Source organism: Pteronotus mesoamericanus, unplaced genomic scaffold (genome assembly GCF_021234165.1).
Source record: "Pteronotus mesoamericanus isolate MK-2021 breed Mesoamerican mustached bat unplaced genomic scaffold, CSHL_Meso_final scaffold_174, whole genome shotgun sequence".
NCBI lineage: Eukaryota > Metazoa > Chordata > Mammalia > Chiroptera > Mormoopidae > Pteronotus > Pteronotus mesoamericanus.
This window is the reverse complement of record NW_026555309.1, coordinates 36,017,563-36,045,206: the sequence shown is the minus strand read 5'-3', so window position 1 is coordinate 36,045,206 and position 27,644 is coordinate 36,017,563. Positions and strand designations below refer to the sequence as shown.

The window sequence follows — 27,644 nt, the reverse complement described above, 5'->3', positions numbered from 1 at the left end:
ACAAAATCTGGGGTAGGACCCAGAAACCCAGGTGCACAAGCCCTCCAGGTGATTCTGCTGGTCACTCAAGTATGAGAAGCAACGTGGAAGAAAAAGGCTCTCACAGGTCCAGGCTAGAGCTGTGCCCCAGCCTTGACAGTGAACCACTCACACAATTCAGCCTACAGAGATGCCTGGATGATGGCATTTAAAACCTATTTAGCCCCTGGCCTCTCACACCAAATGCAACCCGTTCTGTTCCATCCTCCATCCCACCCCAGACTGCCCTCCCTCCCACCTCACCCTAGAGTGGAGGAGAGGCAGTGAGAGGGGTCCCTCTGCCAGCATAGAGGAAGGAAACTACTCTCCACTTTTTCGGTCAATTCTACATATTCTTTTAGAGAAACTATTCTGAGCCAGGGACTGGTTGAGGCTCTGGAGGTAAACAGATGAATAAGAAAAGCCCACAGCCCATGCCATGAAAATGGCTCATGATCTAGAAAGGGAGGCAAACAAATAAAGAATTAAAATGATGTGTGATGGATGCACTAATAGAAATGTGTCCATGATAACAAAGTTTGGAAGTTAGACGGTGGAGGGAGCGATTCTGTGCAGGAGAAATGATGGGACCACACTTTCAGAACCACTGCCTGGGGCAACTGGGAAGCCTCAGTGGATCTCAGACAAGGGAATGACACAGGGTCAGAGCTACACTTTGGATGGGCCATGCTGGAAGCTGGCGGAGAAAGGTCTAGAGGGAAACACAACCAAAAGCAAGTAAAGCACTTGGGAAGCAGTGGTCCTAGAGAAAGATGATGAGCCTCTGTCCACAACTGAAACAATGACAACGGAATTGGAGAAGAAGACAGACTGAAGGGTCAAGTCAACATAACTTGCTGACTGATTGGATATGGGAGATGAGGGACAAGGAAGACTAGAGTGATTCCCAGGTGCCTGGTTTGTGCACCCAGGTGGATGGTGGTACATCCCAGGGATAAAGCAGAGTAGAGACCTGTAAGTTTAGAGGATGAGTTTGGTTTAGGGATCTTCTGAGTTTGAGGGATCTGTGGAATAGCTGGGTATAAAGCCTCGCTGGTAGCTGGATCTAAAACTCAAGAGGGAGACTTCTGGTCAACATGGAGATGTAGGTAAACATGTTGTGTCTCTTTGCACAAGCACAGAAAGACTAAAAACTGGACCTCAAAACAAATAACACCCAGAATTGTCAGAAAATTGAGCTGTATGGAAGTCCAACAACCAAGGATTTAAAGAAGTCACATTCATATAGATGGGTAGGAGGGGCAGAGATGTGGAGACAGGCAGAGAGGCGAGATGCAGTGTGGCACGGAGAGGTGGCAGTGGCAGAACAACTGTCCCACAGTCACATGTGGATAAAAATCAGGATGGACACCTTGGGAGCAAGTGATCCCAATCCTAGGCCAGACTGCACAGCCCAGAGTTTCAGCACCAGAAAGATAAATCCCCATAACTTCTGAATGTAAAAAACAGTGGGGGTGCAGGCAGCAGAGGAAACTGCCAGATTTTCAGGAGACTCTGCTTAAAGGGCCTACATGGACTTAGAACATATGCAAACCCACCGCCTCTGGGATTCAGCGCCTGGGCAAGAGCTGGAAGGTCACCAGTTGCAAATAGGGAATAAAAGAAGTGACTGGAAACAGGGTGCATGCTGGGTAAACCTCCAGAAGCCAGGCAGTGGCACTGACCTCTCTCTGAGCCTTCCCCCGAGGTAGCGCCACAAAGCAGTTAAATGGGTTGTCCCACCCTGGCTATTACCAAAGGCTCCACCCCACACCATTTGTAGGTGCCTTTTCTACAATAGGCTATGCTACTAAGACAGAGAGTCAAAGCAGCTCTACATGATACACAGAAACAAACATGGGGAGGCTGTCAAATTGAGAAGACAAAGAAATATGGCCCAAATGAAAGACTAGAACAAAACCCCAGAAAAAAAGAACTAAACAAAATGGAGATAAACAAACTATCAGATGCAGAATTCAAAACACCAGTGCTCAGGATGCTCAAACAACTCACTGAGTACGGTGACAACATGAAAAAGACCCAGGAAGAAATGAAGGTTACACTAAGTGAAACAAAGAAGGATGTACAGGGAACCAACAGAGGAGGTGATGAAGCCAGGATTCAAATCAATGATTTGGAACATAAGGAAAAAATAAGCACTCAATCAGAATAGCAAGATGAAAAAAGAATAAAAAAAAAAAACGGGGATAATATAAGGAGCCTCTGGGACATCTTCAAATGTACCAACATCCAAATCATAGGGATGCCAGAAGGAGAAGAGGAAGAGCAAGAAATTGAAAACTTATTTGAAAAAATGAAGGAAAACTTCCCTAATTTGGTCAAGGAAATAGGCATACAAGTCCAGGAAGAACATAGAGTCCCAAACAAGTTGGACCCAAAGAAGTCCACACCAAGACACATCATAATTAAAATGCCAAAGGTTAAAGATAAAGAAAGAATCTTAAAAGCAGCAAGAGAAAAGCAGAGTTACCTACAAAGGAGTTCCGGTAAGACTGTCAGCTGATTTCTCAAAAGAAACTTTGTAGGCAAGAAGGGACTGGCAAGCAGTATTCAAAGTGATGAAAAGCAAGGACCTCTATCCAGAAAAGCTATCATTTAGAATGGAAGGGAAGATAAAGCGTTTCCCAAATAATGTAAAGTTAAAGGAGTTCATCATCACTAAGCCATTATTACATGAAATGTTAAAGGGACTTAAGAAAAAGATAAAAACTATGAACATTAAAAGGGCAGTGAATTCACAACTATCAATAACTGAATCTAAAAAAAACAAACTAAACAGAACAGGAACAGAATCACAATATGGAGACCATTTGGAGGGTTATCAGCTGGGAGAGGGAAGGGCGAGAATGGGGGAAAAGGTACAGGGATTAAGAAGCATAAATGGTAGGTACAAAATAGACAGGGGGACGTTAATAGTATAGGAAATTGAGAAGCCAAAGAACTTATATGCATGATCCATGGACATGAACTAAGGAGGGGACTGCTGGAGGGAATGGGGTTACCATGTGGAGGGGAGCAAAGGGGAAAAATTGGGAAAACTGTAATAGCATAATCAATAAAATATATTTGAAAAAATAGAGAGAGAAGTCTGGGCTTGAGGTATTTTGGGAGGTATGAATTCACAGTTGTTTTTAAGGTGGTATATGTTTGATTACAAGTAGCAGACAGACTACCAGATGAGCAATGGCTTAATTAACAAAAACATTTAGTTACCAACCCTAACAGGAAGACTGAAAGGAAGGGATTCCAGTGTCAGTTCAACAGTTCATTAAGGACCCAGTAAGGACCCTGCCTGCCTTTCCATTCTGCCACCTTCGATGTGCTGGCAACACCTCCCTTTGTGGGTGCTCAAGTTAATGGTCATGTGCTCAAGTTAATGACCTCATATGATAGGATCACATGCAAGAAGGAAGGGGATAGAGAAAAAAGTGCCTTTATCTTCATGTACCACACCCCTATCAGTGAGGAAAATCTTTACAGAAAGCCCAAGCAGACATTTTTTCCTATGTCAGCCAGAAATTGGTCAAAAGCTCATCCCTAGACAAATCCCTGGGAAGAGGGAGAAGGGAAAAGGATAGTCATGAATCAGGATTCATACCAAGGGCTCCTCTCTCTCTCTCTCTCTCTCTCCCGCTTCCCCTCCCTCTCCCTCCATCCCTTTCTCTGTGTGTGTGTGTGTGTGTTTGTACATGAGTGTGTATGTGTGTGTTGCTCATTCTCTCCGACTGAAAATCAGCTTTCCAATAGTATGGGAGGCAATGGGAGTTGGTGAGAGGTTCCACAGCTGGTTCAGGCCCCACTGAGAATTCCATGCCCTCTAATCGATCCAGATTAGCAGTCTCAAGGAGAGGAGTTTCATTCTCTAAACATCTATACATAAAATATTAGAGAAAAGTTATAATTGGCTTGGGACATAAACCTACTCCTTGGACTACCACCGTGGCCAAGGTTAGCCTTACCTGTCCTTGGGGGGGGGGTATTGATTTATCATTATTGCTTTCTTAGAACTATTATTTTTATTAATATGAGTACTAATGCTGCTGCTACTATTAGATGGACCAAAATAGAATGAAGAGTTGAAGATCAGGTAGAGAGGCAGTAAAATCATCCACCCTTCCAGTTATGAGGGTTTAGATGATTGTGGTGGGAATGAAAAGATAAAAAACTTTTAAAATTTTAAAGAAATAATTACTAGATTTGGATCCAATGCACATTTAAACTCCCTTACCAGGGGAAATAACAACATCCATTGTTTTGATTCTGACTGAGACAGGAATTTGCTCAAAGCAAATTTAGTTATTTCACCTTGTTTCCTTTGCAGCAGATCAGAACTTGTTCATATTATTGGTTACACCCTCCTACACAGCACCATTCGATGCTGCAATGGTCCAGTCAGCCCCCAATATTTTCTCTTTTCAATTCCATCTGCCCACTTATCCTTGACTCTTGAAGGTTTCAGAGTACACTAGTTTCTTTTTTCCCTGCAAGTAATGAATCCCAAGTTTATACCTTTATTGAATTGGCAAAAAAAAGAAAAAAGAAAAGAAAAGAAAAGAAAGACATCCTTTGACAATAGAAGAATATGGATAATTCTGTTCTAATGACAAATAAAAGTGCCTCATCTTTCATAAGTCTTACAGGCATGGTTTCTCTCATGGTTAAGTAATAGCCATCGTTTGCCCAGTACCACACTATCCTCCAGGTTCACATTTGTTAATGCAATACAGCAGTAATTGGAAAGCTGGAGGTTTAACACTCTTCAGAGGTCTCTAACTCCCCAAACGATCTGTGGACAACCTCAGAGCAGACAGTCATTTTCCCCAGGACACAAAATCTTGTGTTCTAGACAATGCATGTTATTCTGCCTCTGGAAGGAACTCAGAGTTTTCCAGCCCAATGCAGTACTAAAGGGTCCCTTATGAATGAGTCAGCTGAGGCTGCTAGTTGAGGCTGTGATGCCTACAGTTGTGATGCAGACAAAGAGCAGGGGGTGATGACAGGCCTCTCCCTTTGGACTGAATTTAACTCAAACTCTTCCTCCTTCTTACCTCATCCCTGTACTCATCTTTCAGATTTGTCACCTGGGTTGCTTTGCAAAAAAAAAAAAAAATTAAAGAAGAAAAACACCATGGCACACTTCTAATCTTCCCTTTTAAGTAACCACAGCAGTTGTTCTTTGTGACTGGGGATCTTGCTTTAATCAGTACCTATGTGCCATTTATCAGGAGAAACCCAGCCTTCTCAACACCTTTTATTACAACGTGTTGACAGAATTGTTACAGTCATTAGACCTTGGCACATTAGATCTTGGCACTATTGACATTTGGGACCAGATAATTCTTTGTTGTGAGGGGCTATTCTGTGCCTTGGAAGATGTTTAGCAGAAGTCCTGGCCTCAATGAGTAGATACCCCTATTTGTGAAAATGAAAAAATGTATACACATTGCCAAATGTCCCCAGGAAGGAAAATTGCACCTGGATGGTTGCAAATCACTCCATTAGATACAGACCTTCAATGGGAAAGCAAGGCTATGGGTAGATGTCCCCATAATGTCTGTGTCTGGCTGATTTCTACCAGCAACCATGCATTTCTGCCCCACTGGTCCAGGCACTCCCTCACAGAGTGCCTCTCATCACAAGATGAAGGCCAACTCCTCCTTAAGATTGACCCCTGTCCCCCTCTTGGTAACAACAGGAACTGAGAGGCCAGTGGTCTTCCCCCAAAAGGCTTCTAGTATATTAGAAACTTATGATGACCAGGGTGAGAAGGGTTTTTCTACAGAGATGCCCAGTAATGAGGCTGCTGAGCTGCTGGTTTTCCTGCCTAGGGGAGTTGCGCTCCCCTGGAAAGACACCAACTGAAACAATTATGGGTCAGTTTGCTCACATCTCTGATTGGGCGTAGCCCCCACAGGGCTGCCCCACTCAGTCTCCCTATACCAGAGCTCAGTGCCTGGTGGGCCCGTCACATTGTGTGCACTTCTGAGTGCATTGTCAGCACCTTCAGGAACAGTAGTGCCTACCACCTTAGAGCTCGAAGTGTCTTAAGGTCAGATCTTCTTATGATTGGGTCCCAACCCCATAGTCACCTTTGATAGGTAAATATCCCATTGGCATGTGTAACCCAGAACAAAAGGCTAAGAAAGTTTGTTTTTCTGGAAATGACCTAACTATGCCAATCTTCATTTAAAATGTGTTCTTAATATGCCAACATATTAATAATCCCAAACTTAGGAGAAGGGTCATTTTTTTTGATCTAGAAAGTCTCACTCAATTTTTATAACACATGGTCAACATATGTAAGTAAATCATATTGAGATCTGATCCAAGTAGATTTTTTAAAAAATTTTCAGGCTTATCTGCCAAATGATGCAGATATTCCTATCCATTTAGACCAATGGCCAATATGTACTTAATTTACACATGACATTCTAAAATTGCGTCTCTGAAAAGATGGCTCAATAACAACAAATAGCTCCATGTGTTCTCAGTACCCTTCTAACTTTGATCAGGGCTCAGGTTTCCTAACATACTTTCCTAGCTATCTGGTCTACCTCCTTGATAAATAGATTTCTAAAGGGGGTCCAGGTGGGAAGATGATCTAAGAATGAAGAAATCAGCTTTACCATTAGTCTTTGTAACCATGGAGAATCCTAATTAAAATGGAGCAATACATACGTGGTGAAATACCAAATACTCTTCTAAGATTGAAACTATGCTCAAATATACCCAACAGAGTGTACAGCAATATATATATTTTTCTATTTCATGGTTTTACTTTTTCTCTGACAAATATTTAAGTAGATTTTGATTTGAAAGCCACCCCCCAAAAGCAAGACTTTATCAAATTTATTTTCCCAATGAAACTGTGCCCAAGAAAGAGTCAATTTAATAAAACAATATCCCACTTATCACTCAAGATTCATGCTTAAAGATGTGAATGGCTCCTCTGTTCTGTTTCAAATTGCCCATCAATGTCTACTAAACATATCTGTATAAATGTCACCAGGATATTTTCTGGCTCTGACTTCTTGAACTTTAACAGCACAATACTTTGCATTCATAACTAATTGGTTTCAAAGTACAAATAAATAATCAGTTAGAGGCTTAAATAAATTACCCTGAGAGAGAAGAGTTCCAGTTGTTCTATAAGCAAGTAGGTGACCAGACTTCAGTTTATCTCTAAAATAAGGGGGTTGGGTACATTCATTGTTTCTCATACTTCAGATGTACATGATGAAATCCAAACCTATACAACCTAGATTCAGAATTATATATGCAATATATTATATACCACAGGTTTTGTCTGTTGTGAAAAATGCCACCATGAATCACATGGTCTTATTCCATCTTCCTGAGATTCTGCTGTGCAGGGCAGGAATTAGTCCCAGTTTACAGATGAGAAGCAGAAAACGTGACTGCAATTCATTCAGGAGAAATATTGGGAGCAGAGTTGACGATAATGCCTCTCCCCCATATGCTTTGCCCACAGGAGAAGCTTCTGTCTTGAGTTGCAAATAATGGGTGCGTTTTTTATTTCACTTCCTACTGTCTTGTCATCAGGAACACGTATAATCCCACAAGCTACACAAGTGGGCCATGGCTTCCCTGGTCATCAGACAGGCAACAGGTCTCAACTGGTGTTTCTGTAAAAGAGCCCCATTCGAAGAGTTGGGCTGAGCTTTTCTCCCATTAAATTTTTTAAAAAATTTTGATGGGGAAAAAATAATTGGTAAATAAGTTAACAGTAGAGTTTCTAGATCCAGATGGTTTGGGTTTGAATTCCGTCCCTTACTAGCTGTGTGACTTTGGGCAAGTTATTAACCTCTTTGTGTGTTGGTTTTCTCATCTGCAAAATAAGAGGCAATAATACCTACCTCATATGGTTTTTGTGAGAAGCAAATGAGTTATTATATGCACATTGTTTGGACCAGTGCCTGGCACATAGTAAGTGCTTATATTCTGCTGTCATTCTCAATTTTATGTGTTTCTCCTATAAGTTTCCCTTAAACTCTTAGCTCTTGCTACTGCTGATCAAAAAGTACAAAATGGTTTCTAATTTCAGACAAAATTATGTAATCAGTTTAAAGGTGCCACACAAAGCACCATGTCAAGAGCGCATTCAACACTCTTGTGGGTCAAGAGGTCAAGAGGGAAAGAAGTCACAAAATAACACTGAGCACCACCACACGCCAAGCATCCTGCCAACCACTTTTGATACAAATCCCTACGACAAACCATAAGACGGTACTATTACTACCACCTTTCAAATGGGAAAACAGAGACCTAGAAAGCAGGAGAGAAATAGTAGCCTGCCAGGCTCCAGGGTGGCTATCTTAGGAAGGGGGTACCTGCGTGGCCACAAGGCAGTCTCTTTCCCAAACTGGACTTCAGTTTCCCCAACTCTATAATGAACTTAAAATTAACACAAACCAAGTGTAGCCCACATTGCCGATACTAGCTCAAGGTCCCGTGAACTAGCAGTAGTAGTGGCCATTGTTTACACCGAGGAGCATTCAGGGGGTCCAAGGCTCTCCCCAGCACAACCCCTGCCTTCCCACACTTTGCCCCTGCTAGTAAGCCCGGCCGCCGCCTGGTGTCAATCCTGGCCCTCATTTGTAATCTCCTCGGCCGCCTCCTGATCTCCAGTCAGCTCGAGCAGCAACCCTCACTAGATCCATGTCCGATGAGTCCTCTGCCTCTGCTCCCCAGCACTTCCTCGGAGCCCTGCTGTCTCAGAGGCCGGGCACCAAGCAACCACTTTCAAATATTTACTGAGCAGACTGCAGCAAGCCAGGGCTTCTGGGCAACCGCTCTGGAACCAGCAAACAATCAAAATGCCACACCTATTACATTCTGATAATACCTCAGAGTTTACAAATGACCCTCACATGCGATGTCACCAAGCATCCCCTCTCCTACGTGCCACCAGCCTGGTGCTTGCTGTAACCTGGCACGCACCACTACGTCCCGGACACGATTGCGTCCAAACCTCACACCACCTGTGAGTAGGTGCATCCCCACTTTAAAGGCATATGACAAAGGCTCAGAGAGATGGGTCTGCTTACCCACCAACATACAACGAGTAAGAGGCAAAGCGTAACTGAACACAGTAGGTCCGACTACCAGGTCCACGGCAGGTCATTATATCATGTTTAGATCAACCGTGTTTGCTCTGCAGTGGCACAGTGACAGGTCATAGTCTCTCCCTGGAATGTCCTCCCCCACCCCCACCCCTCCTCCTCTTCCTCACTTTCCCCCATCTTATGCATCTTTGAAGAACTAGCACAAATGTCAACTTCTCCATAAAAATCCCCTTTTCTCTTCTCGGCTCTTTGCACCCAACTGTTGATCATGATTCCTTCCATGGGGACACCTACTTCCAATTACCTACTTCCATGATTCTTTCCCTGGGGACAAGGACTGAGTTTCATAGATCACTGAGTCCCCTAGACCTGGGGCAGTGTGCACACCACACAATAAACCTTCAATACCTGTGGAGGGGGGAAGGGAGGGAGAATAACAAGGGAGGGGAAAGGAGAAAAGGGAAGAAGGAAGTGGATAGAGAAAAGGGAGGAGAAGAAGCAGGGAGAGAGGAAGGAACTTGCCATCTATTGCTTTTTAATTAATTCACATGTCTCTCAGGAGATAGTATATTCTTCTTTTCCACTTTTGATGCTATCTGGGTAGGAGATCAAGTCACCAGGACTGACAAGTAGGAGTGCACCTAAATATGTGTGTGTGCTTAAGGTTGGGTCCTGGGAAATCCTGGTTACTGTGTGAAGCCGCCAGTTTTGCAAACCATCCCCCTCGGTTAACTTCTTCGCAAACTCCCTCCCAGGGTTTGCTGCAGGCTGGAGGAAAGTTTCCTTTAAATGCTCTCTTTCAGTCGTAAGAGTTAAGACTTCCTTAAATTGCACAGAGACAGAAGCCTGGGTCCTGTGCCTGTTCCTGCACTCTGCCCTCGCGGCAGGAGTCTCAAAACGTGATCCGAGAGCGGCCACTTCCTCCAGGGTGGTCGCCGTGCTGATGCTGGCACATCCTGAGCCATGTCCCAGAGCAGGTGTTCTCAGGACCCTTTCCACCTGGTGACACTGGTTCTGAGGCGTATAGCATCTCAGTTTATTGTCCATACCTCCTTCCTCCAGAAAAATGGGTCATTCGTTTCCTTGTTTGAAAGGCAAGGACAGGGAGACACAAAGAAGTGACATATAGACGTGATAGAAGAAAGAAAAACCAAGATCAACTATTCCCAGCTTATTCATGCACAAGCCAGGGCCCCTGAGGAGTGAACAGTATTTGGTTTCATTCTGAACCCGACATACTGACACCGGCCAGACTTCACCAGGGCGGAAGCTCGTACGCCATGAGGTATGAATTGCCACTCTTTTCAAATAAGGCTGATTAACAAAGTGTGGGGTTGGGGTGTCATCCCAAATCCCCCAGGACTTCACAGTCTGAATTTTTAGCCACTTCACTGCCCTGTGTGAAATCTACACCTGGAGCTTTAGATTGAACAGCAGGTGATCGATGATAAATTGATCTTCAGAGTGCCACTGATGAGATAAAAACCCCTCAAGCTGGAAAGGGTTTAAAATATTCTGGAAAGTTCATTGGTGATCTGCCTTCAGCAAATACTGTTTACATTTATGAAGCACATGCTGTCCGCTAGGCTTAATTTTAGATGCTTTGCACAAATGACTTCATTTAAATTCTCACAAAAGACGTGTAAGGTGGGCACTACTATCGCCCCCGTTTTCCCATAAGGAAACCACAGCACGGAGGGGTTCCCAAACTTGCCCAAGGTCACTGAGTAACAAGCAGCCACACCGGGATTCAAGTCCAGTATGACGAGAAATCCATGTTCTTAAACTTGACAGTTATGTCCTCAACGGCCACCTGGTAAATCAAAATGCGCAGGATGGAAATCTAAATATCACTATAAGACAAAAAAACAAGAGATGGCCCAAGAAACAGAGCAAGGACTAGCATCGCCATGGCCCCTCTATCTTTCTGGCTTTTGCAATGTTATGTCATGTAAGCCTCAAATTTTACAAGGCAGACACTGCCCTGACTTTGCAGAGAAGGAAATGGTGGCTAAAGGTCAATGGTTCAAGTTCACATGGCTGCTAAGGGGCAGAAGCACTTTTAACCTTGGATCTATTCAGGCCAAAAGCCCAGACTTCTCGAATCATTTTCATTAGTATCCAACATCCTGTCTTTTTTTAATGTGTCTCCTGAGTATCAGGGCGAATCCTATTTAAAAAACAAACAAATCTATTATGCCTGATGGTTGAAAGCCAGTGAAATGTCTGTGTATTTGCCTAAATGCCAACAAACGTGGAGGCCCCCTGCACCCGCATTTTGCGTCTGACTCACATCCCTGCAGACCCGCTTTATGTGGAAACTCTGCTCCGTGGCCTCAAGTTTCATAAACAAAATCTGATCGGAACACAGGCCCGAGGCCCCAAAGTCAGCTGCTGTCCCCTAACAATGAACAATGGATGTGGAATGTCCGCTCCGCATACATTCCGAAGGAGCTGGTTCCCCGGCTCCTCGGAACAAGCCAAGGACACCCCACTGATCCACACTGGTCGTCCCTGATGAATGGCCCATTGTGGGGGCAGTCCCCGCCACGCAGAGGGGAAAATTCCAAGCAGAGTGTTTTCTTTCCCCCTTAAAAAAAAAGTCACATCGCACAATGCCTTCACTCTGACATTAAATGCCTCGCTGTTACAAGGAACAAAACCGGATCCCCTTCGTGTCCGGAAAGATAACTGACATGGCTCATGCTTGTTCCTCGAAGGATCCAGGGGATCGCGACTTGACCCTGCTGGCGGTCACGCATCTGATACAGACTCTTACGCCACATTAGTTGTTGAGCAAAAAGGAAAGAAATTAAGTCTCAGTGTCATCTTCATGGCTAACTGCAGCCCCCAGGGAACACTGTTATTCTGGACCAAGGGGCACTTGTCTCTCAGGCCAGGATAAACAAGCGGGGCACGCACAGACGGTTCTTTTCCCACCCCTCTGCTCCCATAGCTCTGGAGCCACCTTAGGAAAACAGTGAGTGTCATTTCATACCTGACGGAGTCAGACAGTCCTGGTTCCAGCCCTGGCTGCGGCCCAGCCGTCACCTAGTCTGGTGATCTTAGACAAGCCTCCACACGGTGTCTGCAAGCCTGGCAGGGCCTTTGTGCAAATGAGGGAAAGGTGTCCCTGTGAGCAAGAAGCAGCGCCGCCAACCCGGGGCTCAGCAAGCGGAAGCCCCGCCGGACCCCAGCCGCTGCGCCCCTCGTCTAGCGCCCTCCAGCAGGGCGCAGCCTCACAGCCTTCACAGGACCCTGTGTCTCTGTTTCAACTTGTCAGCTGTGAAGCGGGACAGATAATAATTCTCTGCACACTGATGAGGCTGAAATGACATCCCAAACAGTTTATGAATCAACCCGTTAATGAGACGCCTGCTGTTCTGGTTCGATCCCACCTCACTCCCTGAGCCTTCCATAATACTTCTCATGAAAAGCAAGGATACTGTTTACCCCTCCGAGATGACAGAGACCCACCCCCTCCAGACTTTGATTGAAAAGCAGGGTGGGCTTCAGACGCGTGAAGCCTCTTCAGTCGCACAGGGCCCCAAGCTCAGAAGGGCCTCGCATCTTCATTCAAGGCTCTGAAGTCACCATCTTAAAATTCTTAATCATTTCTGAACAAGGAGCCCTACGTTCCATTTTGCACTAGGCCCCACAGATTATGTCACCGGTCCTGCCGACAAGTCTTGAGAAGCACCAGATAGTTTTCTTATGTCATATCCACAGAAGATTTGGAAAGCAAAGAGGGAAGTGTCGCTGTTCTGCTGAACACGAAGGCCCCCGTCATAGCGTGTGAGGCCGGGTGATGCACCAGGCCCAAAAACATTGGCTTAGGAGGCACGTGGAGCTGGGAGCAACGCTGCATCCCGCAAGACCTCAGACAAGCTCCCTAACCTGTCTGAACCCAGCTCTCCTCATCTGTAAAGCAAGCTACTAGCGGCTACTCTCCCCTGTTCATAATAAAGAAAGGTCTGTAAATGAAGAAACTGTCTGGTACTTGGCAGGGGGTCAAAAAAGGGAAGGTCCCCTCCTGACATGTTGTGCCAATAGATTCTCCAAGGTGGGCCATGCACTTACAATCCAAAAGGCAGTGGGGGATGGGTGGCCCTGAAGATCCTCATGGCTCAAGGGTTACACGATTGTCCATGAACCAAGGCCTAGAAGCCAGCGCCCCTCGAGTCCACAGATATCAGTCAGGACACATCTGACTGTGAGGGCAGAAACCCAGCGCATGGTAACCTAAGACGGCGATTGTCAACCAGCATGACGCAAGAAGTTTTAAAACCTGCAGTATCTGACTAGTCAAGGGCACTGACCTCTTTTCCCTTAGACTGTCAAATAAAAAAAAATGACAACAGCCAACACAAGAATAGCCATGCACTGTGAATGAATCCAAATTATACCTATTTTGTTGTCAGATGAGCAAAAAGTATTTTTGGTGTGCGACAGAATTTTAGTAATTCGCGTATGTATACCGTGAGATGAAAAAGGTTCAATCGCTGATTGAAGGGAAAGTGACGGTTTGTTAGTTAATAAAACTGGGAAGTACAAGGCTATGCAGACAGTGCTGTGTCTGAGGATTTATACAATGCTACTCAATCTCTTTCTCTCTCTCTCTCTCCCTCTCCCTCCGTATTTTTATACATGGCGGCCAGCAGCCCGAGACCCACACTCTCTAGTTTAGCAAACCCAGTGGGGACAGACATATCTCTCTCTCAATATTAATATATCAACCAAGGGAAAAACTCGAATTGATCCTGCTTGGATGACATCCCCACACCTGAACCAGTCACAGTTGCCAGAGTGACAGGGCTTGTGCCACTCAGAGGCAGAACAAGGGGGCTCAAGCCTCATGACTGACAGACCCAGTGAGAGCCTGTGAAATTCAGATGCCAGGCAAACAAATGCAGCGTGGCCACTGTGTCTTCTGCGGTGAACCATGTCTTCCCAAAAGGAGCCAAAGGAAATGAAGGGAAGTGGGGGGAAATCGGGCGGTTCAGGCAGAGCACTCAACTGTCCTTCACCGAAGGGTGGGAAATAGGTGACACACCTCATCAAAGAGAGTCTCTGTGCGGAAAGACAAAGCCCTGAGAAAACACAGGGTGTGCCCAAAGCTCCTAGTTGCACAACTGCAATTAATCTCGCATCTTTAAATTTTCTACAGTGATGCAATTATTTTCATGTTTACCTTTCATTTAGGCAACCTATTCTGGTTTTCCATTTTAGTGCTAATACAAAGTTTCCTTTTTAAAATAACTTTAAGTAAAAACAAAGTAGGTAAGTTGAAATAAAAACAGTAAGTAAATAATACGATAGGCTTAAATAGCTGTGGACAAATCGGTGCGCGTATTATGCCAATGACTGAAGTATAACAGACATTAGCTTCGAACATAAGCAGAACTTTATTTTGCCAAGGAGCACTAAAAACCAATAAGTATGCTATTGCTGGTCTACATGGTATCTCTGGCAAACTAAAAATTATGCCTCTCATTGTGTGAATGGCAAAGCTTTAGCCCAGGTCACCAAGCGGATCTGTAATAAGATCCCTCAGCTTCTGGGTGGCAACAGCTATTTCCTAGACATGCCCGTGTCTCATAGCAAAAGGGAGAACCAGCACCGTAGGACATTGGCCCACTGTATTACTCTGTGTTTCAGAGAGAGTCACACAAAGGTGGGGTTGATATAAATATCGCTCATCCCAGAGTTGGCCAGGCTGATTGTCTTTGAGAACAGAGGGGCCATTCTACATGGCCATCCGAGGCCAGCTGGCTCCAAGAAGTACCAGCCATCTCTCTGGGGCCAGAGCGTCCCCAGCTGATTTCCACACGTACCCATGTGTAAAGTGGCAGCTGGTCCCGCATTTGAATACCTGCTTTGTCTTCCAATTAGCTACCAATTTCAGCCCATTATTATATACTCACCTGTTCAATTATTTTCTCCAGGCCAAAGCAAGAGGTCATCAGCACTTTGACGTGCATCAAGATGTCAAAAAGCTGAACAAAGCCTGCAAAGGAATGGGTATGAAAGATATTTTGTTTGCTAATTTACTTTTGAAGTTGATTAAATTTGACCTCATGTCCAGCTTTCCCATGATCTTAGGAAAATGTCTTCCTGGTTAACTTGCGTCTTCCAGCCTAACCCAAGTGGATTACTTCTCAGGTTCTCTTTATAAAAGAGCCCAAAGTTATAATCAGATCCTATCGCTTTTCAGGATTCAATATAATAGTTAGAAATTAGATAGCACGACATTTAATTTGACCTGGAGGTGGAAGAAACTTCATGGGAGGCACACTTCATGGAAGCCTAGTGTCATCTAAACCCCTCTGAGCCCTTTAATGGGAGGCGGTGGGAATCAGGTCTGATAAGAGCTGGATTTGGGATCTGGTGCCTGCTTCTGTAAGTAGATCACATGAACATAAGATTGTGGCCAAGGTCAAGAATCAAGGGTCAAACTGGAGAAGCTCTTTATGTCCAGGCCTAAGGGTAAGTGCCTGGCCAAGAATAGGAGACTAAGCAACAGATCAGAGTAGGTAACCCCAGTAAAGAGGCGGGATGAGGGAGAAAGCATCTAGGAATGAGGGTATGAAGAGAGACTCGGACCCAAGGAGATCACTGATGAAATAAGTTTCCCATCCCAGAAGCCTGGGTTCTAGTCTATTCACAGCCTTGTGTAACCATCACTACTAATTCCAAAACACTTTCATCATCCCCAAAAGAAACTCCACATCCATTGGCAGCCACTCCCCAAGTCCGCCCCTCACCCTCTCCGCTCCTTCAGGCACAGACCATCACTAATCTACTTTCTGTGTCTATGGGTTTGCCTAGTCTGGACATTTCATGTAAATGGAATCATACACTATATGACCTTTTGTGTCTGGCTTTTTTCACTTGGCATAATGTTTTTGTGAGAACAAGTGCTAGATTTTTACTTAGGAGTAAATTAGTGCAGACTTGCTTTCCTAGGAATGGACATTGTGGTAAAATAAACATGGCCATAAAACCTTTCTGTGACTTCAGAGGAAAAAAACTGAGATCCATGGTGGCAGTTCTAAGAAGACACATTTTGCCTAATATAAGGAACCATCTAAATACAGAATAGTCTGCCAAGGCCCAAGAAATGTGGGAGAAGTCCCAAGGGAGCTGGGGTTGGAGGAGGTCTGGACGGGAAGTGATAGAAGGGATTTCTACATAGTAAGTATCCTTAAATAAGTCACAGAAAGGCGGGGTTTGGGGGAGGACATACGGGAAATGAAGGGTGACAACTAGGCTGCTTGGTTTGGGGGCGTCAGAGGAAAGCTCAGCACAGAGTAGTTGCCCCTTGTTTCCATCCAGACCTGGCTAATCTTGTGTCTGAATGACAAGCGTCGGAGACATGTTTGCCTGGAAGGGTCAGGCTTTTTATAGTTCTGAGCTCTGCAGAGCGGCTGAGCCGGCCTCACAGGTGCCTCCCTGCTGCCTCCTGAGTGAGCTCCTAGCACCTGGATGTGGGTTGGAGCCGAGAGCGAAAGTGGGTGTGGGCATGACTGAACTGCGGTTACAGATAAACCCCTACGTTCTCAGCCCACCACGCGAGTTTAGCTCAGTAAGCACACCTGGGGCGCCTGCTGAATGGCAAAGTCATGCAGTGTTCTCTCCCCACTTTCAGTTGTGGCCACAAGGCGAGACCACTCTTGTATTGGTCACTGTTGTACAGCACCTCCTCTGTGCTGAGTGCCAAGCTGAGTACTGCATGCGCATCAGCTTGTATAAGCCTCCCAACGGTCCCTGTAAATTTGTATTATAAGGACATAACAGATGAGAATGCTGAGGCTCAGAGGTTAAATATCTTGGCCAAAGCCAAGGAGTTATGACATGAAGTGGGTGATCAGAAACTAGGGCCATCTTGGGGAGCTGTTATTTGGTTGAACGTCTAGCATTCCATCCTCTACTAAGAAGTGCAAGCCAAAGCAAAATTGCATTATTGGCAAAAATTGTCAGCAGACCATGCACCCACCTCGTTGATATACCATCCCTCCCTGGGCTGGATTTAAACGTCCAGGGCCATATGTCCAACAACCACAAAGGTAAGCGGCATGGTTCATTTAAAAAGTTTGAGATGTCAAATTTTAGAAGGAAAAAAAAAAGCAGGTGAAGTTAATTTGAATATATACTTTAGTTAACTGGATACTGTGCCAAAAATATCATTTCAACCATCAATATAAAAATTTTAATGAGATATTAGACATCCTTTTTTTTCTACATTTTCTTCAATGTGATATGTATTCTACACTTAGAGAACATTTCAATTTGGACCAGCCACACTTCAAGTCCTCGACAGCCATGTGCACCCACTGTATGGAGTAGAGGTGGGTCTAGAGGCCCCAGGCATCCAAAAGATTATGTGCGCTTTCTACCCACTCACCCATCTGTGCTATCCAAAGTAATAAGCATGCTATTCCACAAAACGATATTTAATTGTTCTGAATAGCAACATGAAACTTAGAGATTTCTTTCCTGTTTATTTGATGCCCCTTCTTCCTTTCCTAAGTGGTCGTTGGTCTGGATCTTGGTTAACTGCTCCCCCCACAGCCCTCTACCTCCCGCCAAGGCCGATGCTCTTTGTCAGGGCTTCCTCTGGGCCCCTCTGCTGCCCTGCCCCGGCAGGGCCCTCCTGAAGTGAAGGCCTTAACCTGGACCATGTATGGACCCCAGCGCCCATTATCCCTTCTGAAGTGTAAGAGGCTATTTGTCATTCTCCCTCCCAGAAAGGCAGGAAAGCCTGCCTGGAAGTGATCTCGTCCCCAGCTTCTCAATCCTTAATGTGCAGCTAAGCTATTGTTAATAGGCGGGTTCCGATTGGGTGGTTCTGAGTGGTTTCTGAGATTGTCCCAAGAAGTTCCTCAGAGGGAGGTACTGAGGATAAGACTGCAGCACGTAGCCCAACACCTCAATGCCCCTCACTATATGCTCATCTTCTCCTTTTGAACAATATGCTTAGATCCAAAATCTACACAAAGCCAAATTGGATCAGTTTGAGCAGTGACTAGGCCCACCCTTGAGTGGTCTTTATTTTCTATTGCTGAGGGTGCACCAAGTTGAATGGCCCTCCATTCTCCCCCAAAAATATGTCCCCTAGAATCTGCAACATGACCTTATTTGGGAAAAGGGTCCTTACAGATGTAATTAACGATTCTGAGATGAGATCATCCTGCATTACCTGGGTGGGCCCTAAGTCCTCTGACAAATGTCCTAATAAGAGACAGAAGAGAAGACACACAGAAAGGAGGCCATGTGAAGACAGGCAGAGATTGCGTTGTTTGAGAAAATCAGGCTCTGCCATGGGGTCACGAGGACAGCATCCCAAGGACCCACGCACAGAGGACTGTATGTGGCAAGATGGTTTATTTGTGTAGAAAGCTGCCCCTGGGTTTCCATGTTCCCATGTTTCTCCATCCCACCATGGGAAAAGTCCAACCTTGCCTTCAGCGAGGCCAAAGCAAAGGCCAGTGTCCAAAGTTTCTTCTCCATATTAAAGCTTAGTCCTTCCGAGTCTATGCTGCCTGTTGTGGACCCAGTAGCTGCTAGACCCACATGGTAGCGTGTGCCTGCATGAACACATGGGTGAATGAGGGTGAGAGAGAGAGAGAGCGCGCACACACTCCTTTGTTCCCCTGGGATTATATTAGCTTGGGTTTGGGACAGTACTCAATTGCTTTTTCAAAAGAACCAATCAACTTCCCAAGCTTTCATGATTTTTGATCCATCCACCCCCTAGCCAATCCACTGTTTCCCAGGCTAGGCTGACAGGCCTCTATGGTTGAGCATCTCCCTCTGAGCCATTTTGACTTCTATTGTGCATGTGCCTACCTCCCCCACCCCACAATCCTGTCCCGCAGAGGGGAAGGGAGGAGTGTTAATCCCCTTGGCAGAGCCATGCTGTGATCCCCTGGGGTGTGAAGCTGTGGCTTCCTGGTGAAGCAAACAGGCTTATGGGCTCCAGTTTATTAAGCTCAAAGTCTAATTCCCTTTGCTCTCCTTCCTTTATTAATAACCAGTTAACCACCTACAGTAGCAATTGAAGTGACACACAAACCGAGGACCACTGAGGGTTGCCAGCAGCCTCCAGAGCCTCTGGAGGGCATGTGGCCCTGCCACCAGCACGAGTTCAGACTTCCAGCCTCCAGAAGGGCGAGGGAAGAAACGGCTGCGGGTTTAAGCCCCTGCATCTGTGGAAATTAACACAGCCTCGGGAAACTAACATGGCGCACAAGTGGAAAATAATGACCCTCCCGGGCAGGCAAAATTCTCCTTCATTCATACCTTCATCAGTTTTCCCTGCCTCTCATTTCCAAAGGAGAAACTGCAGGACTGAAAAGCCCAGTGATGTGAACAGAAGAGACTGGCCCTCGGGCACCAAAGATGGGGCAGCAGCCCCCCCGGGCTCAGCAAGGAAGGCTGCGGTGGGCGTTGGGAGCATGTGGGAAGGCTGAGCCCCTGCCCCCTGGTTCTCTGCAGGGATCGCTCCTCTGGCGTGTGGGCCCCTGGTGTGAGGTGGAGGGCACTTCAACCCCAGTGACCCTCATCCTGCTGGACCTCCGCTCGGGATCTTCCCAGAAAATTGCTGGGAAGGCAAAGCCAGGAGGCTGTCCGGCCCTCCCGAGGCTGATGATCACCCCGTCCTGACCTCTGCTATGTAATTACTCGACAGTGTCCAATGCGCAGTCAGGGCTGAGGTTCCTTCGTGTCTCATAGTTTAAAAAGTCTTTCCCAGAACCTCTGGGGACTGGCCCTGGTGCCTGAAACCATTGTAAATGTTTACAGGAAATTGTTGGGCAGCCCAGACTGCTTATATGACACGCATATTGTGAAATGTAGGATGAGGTCACTGTTCAGTGCATCACTCCTTGGTTGGGTAGTGGGAATCGCTCCCAGGATGAACCGGAGAACTAGACTCAAAGGATTTAAGAAAAATCTATCATTTCCACACCTCCCCACACCTCTAGGCTGTTGCCGAGCCATCCCAGGTCCGCCTTGCTCTCTGGTCTCTCTTTTTAAAGTATTCCAGGAAGGGAGGTCTAGAAGACATTATTTTTTAAATATGAACTCAATTTTCCTGAATTATCCAGATATGGGTTGACTATGGCATCAGAATAGAGGGTTTCCTATTGGTCCCTGCTACATACAGCCCACCGGAGTAGCACAGGCACCTTACACCAAGGCATAGACAAGGTTTGGTCATAATGCTGCGCAAACTTCTCCATTCATTCATTCAATCATTCATTTATATATGCATGTATTTGAAAATTCATTCATTCAGCAAGTCATCTGATAAATACTGAGAGCCTTCCCTATGAATGCAGCAGTGAGCAGAACCCCCTGCTCCCATGGAACTTGCAGTGTGGCATGGCAGAGACGGGACAGGGAAGGAGAACGTGCCACGTGAGCCAGCGAGTTGAGTACTAAAGGAGGAGTAGGAGTGAACATGACTCACTGTCAAAGATAAAGATGTTCCAGGTAGAGGGGACAGCCCATGCAGAGACTCAGAGGTGAGAAAGAAAGTGTTCCAGCCCTGACTAATGGACTATGCTCAAGGGGTTGGGCATCACCCCCCAAACAGAAAGGGTGCTGGTTCGGTGCCCAGTCAGGGCACATGCCTGAGTTGCAGGCCAGGTCCCGACTGCAGATGTGTGAGAGGCAACCGATGGATGTTTTGATGGATGTTTCTCTCGCACACTGATGTTTCTCTCCCTCTCTTTCTCCCTCCCTTCCCCTCTTTCTAAAAATAAATTTTAAAAAAATTTTTTAAAAGAAAATATTCTAGGAGCTGAAAGTGGTTTATAGAATTGATGAAAGGGAGGCCTGGGTGTGGGTGAGTGGGGAGGAATAAGACTGAGAGGCACGTGGGAACCAATCCAAAAGGCTTCATATGCCCCACTAGAGACTTGAGACTTTACGTAAAGGGACCCGGACTGAAAGGCTTGAAGCAGAGGAGTGAGCAGCCTGGTCTGCTCATCAGAAAGGTCATTCCAGGGACAGTGACTGCAGAGCGGAAAGCGTGACAGTAAGGCAGGAAACCCGCGTGGGTATCATTAGCTCTGCTGAGCAACGGGACAGAGGCGAAGATGGAGAGAAATGGGGGGATCTGAAAGGTGACATAGTGAGCCCTCGGTGGTAACTAACTGGATGTGGGGTGAGCGAGAAGAGGAAGCCGGGGCGAGCCCCAGGTCCCTGTTTGCCGCAATGCAGTGACCGGGCCACCTGGGGGGCAGGAAGGCTCTCTAGGACTCACAGCAGCAGGGCCCAGGCCTGAGACGCAGGGGCCCCAGACCCAGGGGAGCCAGACCCAGGGGCCCCAGACCCAGGCGAGACCAGCACATATGGAAAGGAAGGGGCGGATTCAAGAGACTTTTATGAGAAAAGGAAATCCCTTTTGAGGTGAGATTTCTGGCACTCTGAAGCTAAAAAAAAAATAATGTCACAGAGGAAGTAACTGGATACACATTACGTAGGTGACACTGCAGGAGGAAATCAGAGGAGCAACATAAATAACGGCGCTGGAACGGAACCAGAATGAGGCAGGCTATTAACCCCAACTATTTTTACAAGTGAGCTCATCCTAGACTGTTCTGTGTCTCTAGTTGAAATCAAACAGCTAAATCTTCCCAGAGTTTTAAAGGCGGGACTAATCCTTAGGACTAAGCGAACAGTGTGTCACCGCGGTCGACTTAGATCGTTTTCATCACCTCGAAAAGGAACCTCCCCCTCTTTAGCTCTCAGACCCCTCCCCTCACCACCTCAGCCACAAGCCTACGTGCCGTCTCTATAGATTTTCCTATTCTGGACTTCCACTTGAATGGAATCACTTAACATGTGGTCTTCTGTGATCGGCTTCGTTCGCTTAGTACAGTGTTTTCAAGATTCACTCATTTTGTGGCAGGTATTGGTATTTCATTCCTTGTTCTGGCCAAATAATATCCCAGTGTATCAATATACCACATTTTGTTTACCCACTTGTCCACTGATGGACTTGCAGGCTGTTTCCACTTTTGGGCCACTATGGATGATGCTGCAATGAACATTCATGAACAACTTTTGCGCGGGCATTTGTTTTCATGTCTCTTGAGTATATACCTAGGGTTGAAATGAAGGAATAGCCATACTCCCTCCTCTCGCCACCACAATGCCTAGCGGTGTAAGGCTTCCACGGATATTTTGCAAGTGAAGGGAAAAAATACAGTTCTCCACAAGACATTAAAGCTAAAGGGCCCAGTGAGGTTCCACCGCGGGCTCTGACGGCCACCCCAGCTGCCTCAGACTTGACTAAGATAAATCTCCATCTCGTGTCTTGTTCACTCTTGCTTTGTTTCTTTCTCCCGCCCTTTAGGTACTGATGAAGGGACCATCATTGAAATCTTGTCAAGCAGGACCTCGAATGAGAGGCAACAAATAAAACAGAAGTACAAGGCAACGTATGGCAAGGTGATTCCAAGGTTCTTCATGGTCATGCACATACCTTGGCCTTGGCCTTGGCCTTGGCGGTCCCTGCTTCTTCTATGTGCCCTGCGTGGCGGAGAGCAGCCTTATCAGTAACTCAAGAGGAAAAGTGAAATAACTATTGAAAACTTTGACTTCAGAAAACTGAAATTGCCTTGTTAACGCAATAGCCTGTAAAGTCAGCATTCTTTAAATCATTACTTTCTTATTAATTGACTTCATTTTTATATTAATCCCACTGTCATTTTTTCCACTCTTTTGGACTAATTTCACATATTAACTTACAGATAGGCCAGTGATTTGACAATCCGTTTTCACAGGTGGGTCTTTATATAGGAATTCTCCATTTCTTTCAGCTCTCTTCAAGAATGATACATCCTTTATAATGGTGGTTACAAAAAACTTAAAAAAAACAACCTTTATTTCATTAAGCATCACCTTGTTACTTCATGTTTTTTTCTTTCATTTTTTTGTTGATGTTATATATTGAAATCTTTAAGTATGCATTAGGCTTTATATTTTTTTATTACTATGTAACGAACACGATTTAACCTTTTCTTAATGTCATTAGAATGATAAGTATGCAAACTGAATGTTAATGATTAGAATGTAGTCTAATCCATATTTATGAAAGCTTGACAGTTTCAACCATTCTATGTATAAAGAGACATAGAGATAGAAGTGGATTTTCTCACTTATTTGACATTGGGCAGGCAACCCTCTCTTTAGGCCTTGGTCTCCTCACATATAGAACGAATGGTAATTCACCTCCCTTCACAGGTTACTGGGAGAATCAAGCAGGATAAAGCCAGCACAGACCAGTTAGGGGAGCTATGCTAAGCCCGAATGTTTCCATTTTACACAGAAGAGTAGAGCTCATTCGTTTACATGACTTGTGCAAAATCACACACGAGGTGGGGAAAGAACCAGGCCTCCAACCCAGGACGCCAGGGCCAGTGCTCGCTCCTGGGGAACCCAGAGCCATGAGAGACACTATTTATTTGTGCACCACATGGCCCAGGCGGCTGTGCTTTCGTAGCCTCTCTGTGTCTCTCTTCACAATGAGGCTCGACAGTGTCATCCATTGAGGACACTAAGGAGAATAAGCAAATCTTCACTCGGCTGCGCGTTGTGGAATTTAATGACGCAGACCATTCATCTGCCCGCGTTGCCTCACCGGCTGTAGCAGCCCCTCCGGTGCCCTGTCTGTTTCCAACGCAGCGACAGGGAAAGTCAGACACAGGCTTCTCCCACTGTACTGTGAAATCCAAACAAATTGGTTCGAGGTGAGGGCCTCAGGGCTGTGTTAAATAAAGATAAAGTGGACACGCTCCAGCACAAAGTTTCGCAGTACTGACACCTGCCAATCGCGAGCTCGCTTTCCAGTTCTCAGCTGTCCCAGGCAGCAGCCGAGACGGCCAGACGGGTGATCTGGAATCACAGCAGCACGAAGCTAGACAACGTCCGAAATGAAAAAGTCTAAGTCCCTAGGCCCACTGAGCTCCAGAGAGAATACCCACCCCCAGGTGACAGTGCTAGTTAGCAGGAAAACCGGGATTACAGCCAAGGTATCCCGAGCTGGCTTCTGTGTTCAAGCAGAATGTAAACACACAGGGTTTCTTTTCATGCTGTGGCTTGTAAGAGGAGGTAGCTGGGCTGTCTTTTCTCTGCAGTTTTATGTAGAGTGGGACCCCCTCAGCTGCAGAAGACATGTTCAAAGACCTCAGAGGATGCCTGAAACTGTGGATGATACAGAACCCTCATATATATTATACCATTTTTCCTATACATACACATCTGTGATAAAGTTTAGTTCATAGCTGAGGCGCAGGAAGAGATTAACAACTAAAAATAACATAGAAAGAGTTATAAGAATATACTACTATAAAAGTTATGTGACTGTGGCATTGTAAGTAAAATAAGGGTGACTCAAACACAAGCCCTGTGGTACCGCAACAGTTGACCTGGTAATCCAGACAGCTACTGAGTGTCCCTTTCAGGACTTAATAAGAAAACCAGAGTGATGGTACTTCTGGTTTGCCTGAGAAGGTCCCTATTCATTCCTATTGTCCCCTGCAATTAGCAATAGTGTCCCCCTTTCACTCTCAAAAGCATTCCCATCTGGGTGACAAATAATCTGATCCCCCTAGAAATTACAAACCTGTATCTTGGTCCTTTCTGGCTGAATGTTTGGGGGCGCGTCCTTCATCTTTTCAAGACCAGTAAATGGAGAGAATGCCAATACTTTTCCTGCGAGGGCCATTTTGAGGAAGTTCTCTGAACCCCAAAACATTTTGCAAATGCTGCTTGTTGTGATTCACCTTCAGGGCCTCCAGGTGTGAGAGGGGGACCTGCTCTCTGTGCCCTGCCAGTCCTGGGGGTTCAGGGAGCTTTCTCTGCACTGACTTTCCATAGGGCTACAGCGGAAACACACATGGCCGGACAGTCAGGGTGAACGTTACCTCCAGAGCAGGTCACTTACGACTGCAGAGCCCCTGTTTCGATCACCCCCAGACATCCATGACAGGGTCTTGGGACCCCTGAGGCCATGCGGCGGGGACAGCAGACTCCTGCCTCTCTCCTCTCAGCCATTCCCAGTCAGGGCTTTTGATGTCTTCCTTTAGGACCTGGATGAGGTGCTCAAGAGTGAGCTGAGTGGGAATTTCAGGAAAGCAACCTTGGCCCTCCTGGACCACCCCAGCGAGTACGATGCCCGGCGGCTGCAGAAGGCCATGAAGGGTCTGGGCACGGATGAGGCGGTGCTCATCGAGGTCCTGTGCACAAGAACCAATCAGGTTAGTCCCAGCGCAACCCTTGGATCCAGCCCCCAGGAAGCATCCATACCCCCCGCAGAGATGGCTGCAGCAGCCAGAAGAGAAACTACCCCCGTCATTCCTCCCAGGGGTGAGCCAGTGTCTGGGCAGAAGTGTGTCCACTTGGCACATGCAGGACAGATGCCTCTTCCAATCCTCCGGCTGTCAGTCTTGGGGTTACTGCCACTGGCTTGACATAATAGATCCTTCCAGAAGAGCTGTACCAATGGGGCCTTTGTTCTTCTAAATGGGTGCAGCTTTATATGCAACAGGCAAGATTCCACGCTCCCCCTCCCAGCCTGACTCTGCTGGTCTCCTGAAATGAATAATGCGACAAGCAGGCCAAGCATGTGTGGGCGCCCCCTCGTCTGTGGCTCTCAGCTGGCGTGGAACACAGAAAAGACTGTAAGGAGGGAGGGAGACTGTGGGTGACACAGGGGGGCCCCGTGGCTGCCAGCACCTCTCCAGAGGTCTCTGTGTTCTTCGGTCTGCAGGCCTTTCCCCTGGTCTCTTAGGCACATGCCACATATCAGTAGCTGAAGAGAACATGTATTTGTTCAGGCCCCCAATGGAAGCCCATCCGTCTTTGGTTCCAGAAGCTGTGAGGGCCAAGGAAGCCATCAAGAGTAAAAAGGGTCTATGCCTCATTATCTGGGACCCCCCTCCCTCTTCCACAACCACCTATCACAGTAGGATGTGGAGGCCCAGCCAGAAAATGCCAGAAAACCCCAACACGCTTGAGGCCTCCAGGTGGGAAACAGGAGCAGCGGTTGGAGCAGGAAGCATCGGTGCTTTGCCACTAAAACGCTAGTTAGGCTTTTCGTGCCGACGACCTTGAGCTGGTTGGTTCTGCTCAGCCCGTGCTATCGAACCATATTTCCAGAAGTGCTGCCATGCTCCAAGGCACATCCGTCCACCGCTTTCTGGAGCTTGCCTGGACTCCTTTACCCCCGACAAGATTATAAAACCCTCCATTTCTGGGAGTTTCCACTTAGGAGTGTGCCTTAGAGGAGGGTTAGCAAAGGGTGGTGGCATCCGTTCAGTCCAATAGTCACCCAACTTTCCCTACTCAAGGTCCCACCCTTCCCAGAAGCACCGCAGTCTCTGCGAAGAGGCGCCCAAGATCAGGGCCATTGGCAGCCTGCCTTGGCGAGAAGGTTAATTTGATCATTATTTTTCTAATCCTATTTGACCCTATGCTGTTCCCTCTCAGCCTAGTTTCTTTCAGACCCTGGTCTCAAATAGCAGGCTAAGCCCTTTATTTTCAATCAAGTAGTTCTGCCAGTAGAAAGAAGAAAAGCAGAGAGAGCAGACTCGGGGTTCAGGCAGATCTTGGTAGTGGGCTGGAAGGTGGGGAAAGGGGAGGGAGCTGCTTAGATACAAGTGGTCACCCAGTGGCCCCCCATCCGCGTTTCCTCCCTCCCACCGAAGCACAGGAGCTAGGCTTCTCAGGCCTGTGGCCACCCCCACCTTCGCCCACGCCACGCACTGACTGTCATTTTAAACGGCCTGCAGGTGATCCTGTGGGGAAGCACCTGCTGTTACACACTGCTGGTTCAAGTGTAAACTGAGGCAGCTCCCGCGTGGACCGCCTGGCGCACCAGTCATTGAAATACAAAGCGATTGTTCCCAGGACACGCATGCAACAAACTGTTTACTGAATCAAGCCTTGTTTGAAATAGAGAAAAATTAGAAACAACTTAAATGCCCATCGATTGGAGGCTGGCTAAACAAACTGTGGTTTATTGTAGGACGGAACATTTTGTATCCATTTAAAAAACACTAGGTAACTAACTACGTTTAAGCATAGCTGGATCTCCAAGATGTATTATTGAGTGAAAAAAAAAAATAAGTCAAAGCAGAGTGTGTTCAGTATTCCACTTTTTAAATGCATACACAGAATGATTCCATGTATTTTCAGTAGCACGTATCTGTATACAAATACAAAGAGAAATATTAGCAAAGACATGCACTAAACTTCTAACACTGGCTGTCTGGTTGGGGTTGGCCATAAAATGCCATGAGGAGGTAATGAAAGAAGGTGTTAGCTGTCACATTTTCACCTGTAACAAGGGAGAATGAATGTCCATACACCTGACCTGTGTGGTTGGAAGTGTCTGCACGGAAGGGGTCCCCTCACAGCTCTAGGGACCTGCTCCAGGCGTCCGCCCTGGCCCACAGGATGGCCCCTTTGGAAGCATCCCGTGTCCAGAGACAGGCCCCTGAATAG

General features: G+C 46.3%; 1 protein-coding gene across 1 annotated transcript in view; it reads left to right on the top strand.

Annotated features, from left to right (window-relative positions):
- The window catches only part of ANXA13 (annexin A13), a 44,477-nt gene that overhangs the window by 3,857 nt on the left and 12,976 nt on the right, over positions 1-27,644 (top strand). Inside the window, exons 3-5 of the mRNA XM_054590091.1 lie at positions 15,071-15,146; positions 22,492-22,586; positions 25,226-25,396. Of these exons, the coding sequence (XP_054446066.1) occupies positions 15,071-15,146; positions 22,492-22,586; positions 25,226-25,396 (342 nt within the window). The remainder of the gene's footprint in view (positions 1-15,070; positions 15,147-22,491; positions 22,587-25,225; positions 25,397-27,644) is intronic.